Below are 5,000 nucleotides of genomic sequence, written 5' to 3' on the forward strand. Positions count from 1 at the left end.
AGGGTCATGTTGAAATGTTTTAAACTCTTCTCTCCAGGGTCGTGTTGAAATGGTTTAAACTCTTCTCTCCAGGGTCTTGCAGTGTCGTGTTGAATTGGTTTAAACTCTTCTCTCCAGGGTCGTGTTGAAATGTTTTAAACTCTTCTTTCCAGGGATTTGCAGTGCCGTGTCTCTGATGATCATCCTCGGTGATGCCATCCACAACTTCGCCGACGGGCTGGCGATGGGCGCTGCCTTCACTCAGGGCGTTACTCAAGGGGTGGCCACCACTATAGCGATCTTTTGTCACGAGCTCCCACATGAACTTGGTAAGTAAAGCAGGCTCGTGTGCGGGGATAAGGGGGGGTGTGAGTGTCGGAGGCTGAACCGTCCCACTTCTCAAAGCAAATTTTCTTCTTTTTTTAAATGTTCTCCTTTTCTAAATATATATATTCCAGGGGGTGGGCATGACATTGACCCCCTAGAAACTTCACTCGACACAGTCTAGAACCCTCCCCCCCCCCCCCCCACACACATAAATGCTTGCACACTCACATGTAAAGGAAAAGAAGGAAATATTTTTAATTACGGCGTTGGCTATTTTTGGTGTCTAATATATATACACATGTATTGACGCAGCTTAAACCAGGGGCGTAGGCATGGGGGGGGAGGGGGGGGTGTTGGGGTGTCCAGACCACGCTACGCCCCTGGGTTCAAGCACTTCCATCTCGATCCCCACCTCCTACATATGTCAGTTGCACCAATCGGGACATAACGTTTTCATTAGTAGCAAGGGATCTTTGATATGCATCTTCTCCACAAGATAGGAAACGGTGCAAGGTATTGTCACGAAATAGAAAGAAAGAAAGAAAGAAAGAAATGTTTTATTTAACGACGCACTCAACACATTTTATTTACGGTTATATGGCGTCAGACATATGGTTAAGGACCACACAGATTTTGAGAGGAAACCCGCTGTCGCCACTACATGGGCTACTCTTCCGATTAGCAGCAAGGATCCTTTATTTGCGCTTCCCACAGGCAGGATAGCACAAACCATGGCCTTTGTTGAACCAGTTATGGATCACTGGTCGGTGCAAGTGGTTTACACCTACCCATTGAGCCTTGCGAAGCACTCACTCAGGGTTTGGATTCGGTATCTGGATTAAAAATCCCATGCCTCGACTGGGATCCGAACCCAGTACCTACCAGCCTGTAGACCGATGGCCTACCACGACGCCACTGAGGCCGGTTGTCACGAAATAGAGTAAAGCTCTCGCCTGATGGGATGTTGGTTTAGGATCGATCCCCGTCCCAATTGGGCTATTTCTTGTTCCAACCAATGCTCCACAATTGGTGTAACAAAGGCTGTGGTATGTGCTATCCTGTCTATGAAATACTACATATAAAAGATCCCTTGCTGCTAATCGAAACGAGTATCTCATAACTTGGTAGCAGCGGGTTTCCCGTCTCGTTTTCGTGTGTGGTCTTTAACCATATATCTGAGGCCATATAACCGTAAATATTAAAATGTGTTGACTGCGTCGTTAAATTCAACCCTTCTTTCTCGCTATGAAATGTAAGCGGTGTACGATGAAACAGTTTCTTGCAATAAAATATCCTACGGTTTTTTTTTCTTTTTCTTTTTTGACAGGCGATTTTGCAGTACTTATTAAAAACGGTATGTCGTTCAGGCAAGCGCTGGCGTGGAACCTGCTGTCCGCTGTGACGTCATTCATCGGTCTGTACATCGGCCTGTCGGTGTCCACGGAGGCTCAGACTAGACAGTGGATCTTTGCCGTCACAGCCGGCATGTTCCTCTATATTGCTCTAGTCGATATCGTAAGTATGGTTTCACTTATATTTATATATTAGTGTTATTGATACAGGCATGTGTGCAGAAGGGGGGATGATGGGGGTCGAATACCTCTACCCTCTAACCGCGCTGCTAGAAAAAATAACATTTCTTTAAACAGACAGACAAAGAGAATGCAGAGTGAGTGTGATGGTGAATAGTGAGTGAGAGAGAGAGAGAGAGAGAGAGAGAGAGAGAGAGAGAGAGAGAGAGAGAGAGAGAGAGAGAGAGAGAAAGAGAGAGGAGAGAAGAGAGATAGGAGAGACAGAGAGAGAGAAAGAGAAATATAAAAAGAAAGAGATAGATAGTGATAGAGGAAGAGAGAGACAGAGACAGAGAATGAAACATAGAGAGAGAAGCAGAGAAAAAGATAGAGGAAGAAAGAAACAGATAACAAGAGAGAGAGAGAGAGAGAGAGAGAGAGAGAGAGAGAGAGAGAGAAAGACAGAGACACAAAGAGAGAAAGACAGAGACACAAAGAGAGACAGGGTGAGAGAATGAAGCAGAGAGAGAGATACAGAGGGAGGGGAGATAGAGGAAGAAAGAAACAGATAACGAGAGAGAGAGAGAGAGAGAGAGAGAGAGAGAGAGAGAGAGAGAGAGAGAGTGAGAGAGTGAGAGAGTGAATTCAATCAATATTCATTGTAAAACTGGTTTTTGTGTCTTAAGACTAAGTTCCGTAAGGTCGAGATGGGTCTGAACATCACCCAAAGTATTGGTCGTGCCTGCATCGAGACAATTGCCCATGCTTTATAGCGAAACATATTTATTTATCTTTCCAGCTACGGGTTCTTTTGCATACCAAAGTCAAACGTGCCTTCCCGATGTTCGTCATGCATAATTTGGGCATCTTGCTCGGTTTCTTGTCCATGGTACTGCTGGCGGTGTTTGAGGATCACATAGCCCATGCTTTATAGTGAAACATATTTATTTATCTTTCCAGCTACCGTCTCTTTTGCAAACCAAAGTCAAACGTGCCTTCCCGATGTTCATCATGCATAATTTGGGCATCTTGCTCGGTTTCTTGTCCATGGTACTGCTGGCGGTGTTTGAGGATCACATAAAACTTTGAGCTAATTACAGGTAAACACAGCTAACGTATTTCGTTATCTCTTTGGTGAATTACTGGTTATTGGATGTCAAACAGTTGACATGTTTAATACATAGTCTTAGGAAACCCACTGTATTTTTACATTAGTAGCAAAGGGATCTTTTATATGCACAAATGGTTAAGCCATCAGACTACAGACAGTCCGTTCTACCTTGCTTGGTGTCAACCCGAGAACAAAGGATCAGATATACGTAAACGGATTTAGCCTGTTGTTTTACTGAGATAGTTCTGCCGACCTTTTCCTTGTTTGATAGTCTGCGATCATTAACTTCTTCGACACCGGCCTCGGTGGCGCAGTGGTTAAGCCATCGGATTACAGGCTGGTAGGTACAGGATTCGCAGCCCGGTGCCAGCTCCAAACCATAGCGAGTTCTTAAGGGCACAATGGGTGGTAGGTGTAAGGCCACTACAACTTCTTCTCTCTCACTAAGCAAATAACAACTAAGCCACTGTCTTGGACAGACAGCCCAGTTAGCTGAGATGTGTGTGCCCAGGATAGCATGTTTTAACCTTAATTGGATATAAGCACGGAAATAAGTTAAACTGAAATGAAATGAACTCCTACGACAAAGCCATGCAGAGAATAGACACATGTTCTGCATGACGAATCACATGTTCGTGAAAGCGGGTGACCGGCCTCTGTGGCGTAGTGGTTAGGCATCGGTCTACAGGCTGGTAGGTACTGGATTCGGATCCCAGTCGAGGCATGGGATTTTAAATCCAGATACCGACTCCAAACCCCGAGTGAGTGCTCCGCAAGGCTCAGTGGGTAGGAATAAACCACTTGCACCGACCAGTGATCCATAACTGGTTCAACAAAGGCCCGTGAACAAAGGATCAGATATACGTAAACGGATTTAGCCAGTTTTACTGAGATAGTTCTGCCGACCTTTTCCTTGTTAGGTAGTCTGCGATCATGGTTAAGCCATCGGACTACAGGCTGGTAGGTACAGGGTTCGCAGACCGGTACCAGCTCTAACACAGAGCAATTTCTTAAGGGCTTAATGAGTAGATGTAAGGCCACAACACACTCTTCTCTCTCATTGACCAAGGGCTCGCGCTGTCGGTAGCCAAATTAGCCATTGGCTAATTTTTACAAACAATGGCTAATAAAATTTGCAAGTGGCTAAAGTTTTGGCTACGCTATTTTCTGTCTTCTGATATGAACAAACGGTTACATAATCTATCCGACACCTCAAACATAATAATAATACCAGACCACTAACCAACTAACAACTACAGTAACCTACTGTCCTGGACAGACATCTCAGATAGCTGAGGTGTGTGTGCCCAGAACAGCGTGCTTGAGCATTAATTGGGTATAAGCACAGAAATAAGTTGAAATAAATAAGTAAATTATGTGCACTTTCCTCAAACAGGACGGCACATACCTTTGCATTTGATGTTCAATTTACGGGTCACTGGATGGGCTTGCATAAAACCAGTGTGGTTTGATCCTTTGACCCAAGCGAGCTATATTCATCCAAGAGTCCATTTTTGTGGTGTAAACATTTTATTTTTTAATTTGTTAATGTTATTATCTTTGAATCATTAACTTCTATGCGACATTTTATTTTCAGATAGCCTGACCAGAATAAGGGACATAACTCTGGACCACAATGACAACCGACTATTCGAGAGTATGTTCCCTTTATTAGAAGTCTGACTATTTTGCTTTGTATTACATTACCTGAATCAAAGTGCATCATGGGTACGCTGGAAAAAAATATATATATTCTCAATTTTTCAGACAAATTACGAATTCCATGCAATACATTTTAAAAATGGACTTTACAAACGTTTTATTCAGTAGCAGGTTTTAGAATACTGAATCAAAAATAATTTAGAGGGCCAAATTTATTAAGCCTGTGTCATTTTAAACGCAGGGGTTTTAGCATTGTAAATGTATGTAGTTACACGCGTGTGAAACATAAACAGGCTTTGTACATTCGGCTTAGATTTAAAAAAAAATTGAGTTCACTGATAGACGTCTTATGGTTCATATAGACCGGATGTGGTGCATACGTGCGGTCAGGCTAAACAAATTTTTTAAAG

General features: G+C 43.3%; 1 protein-coding gene across 1 annotated transcript in view; it reads left to right on the forward strand.

The window, feature by feature from the left end:
• Positions 1-5,000, forward strand: part of LOC121385377 (zinc transporter ZIP12-like) — an 88,120-nt gene that overhangs the window by 83,015 nt on the left and 105 nt on the right. Inside the window, exons 12-15 of the mRNA XM_041516042.1 lie at positions 153-308; positions 1,634-1,821; positions 2,778-2,917; positions 4,526-5,000. The exon at positions 4,526-5,000 is cut by the window's right edge and continues 105 nt beyond it. Coding sequence (XP_041371976.1) covers positions 153-308; positions 1,634-1,821; positions 2,778-2,906 — 473 coding nt within the window. The 3' untranslated portion in view covers positions 2,907-2,917; positions 4,526-5,000. The remainder of the gene's footprint in view (positions 1-152; positions 309-1,633; positions 1,822-2,777; positions 2,918-4,525) is intronic.

Source organism: Gigantopelta aegis, chromosome 11 (genome assembly GCF_016097555.1).
Source record: "Gigantopelta aegis isolate Gae_Host chromosome 11, Gae_host_genome, whole genome shotgun sequence".
Classification (NCBI taxonomy): domain Eukaryota; kingdom Metazoa; phylum Mollusca; class Gastropoda; order Neomphalida; family Peltospiridae; genus Gigantopelta; species Gigantopelta aegis.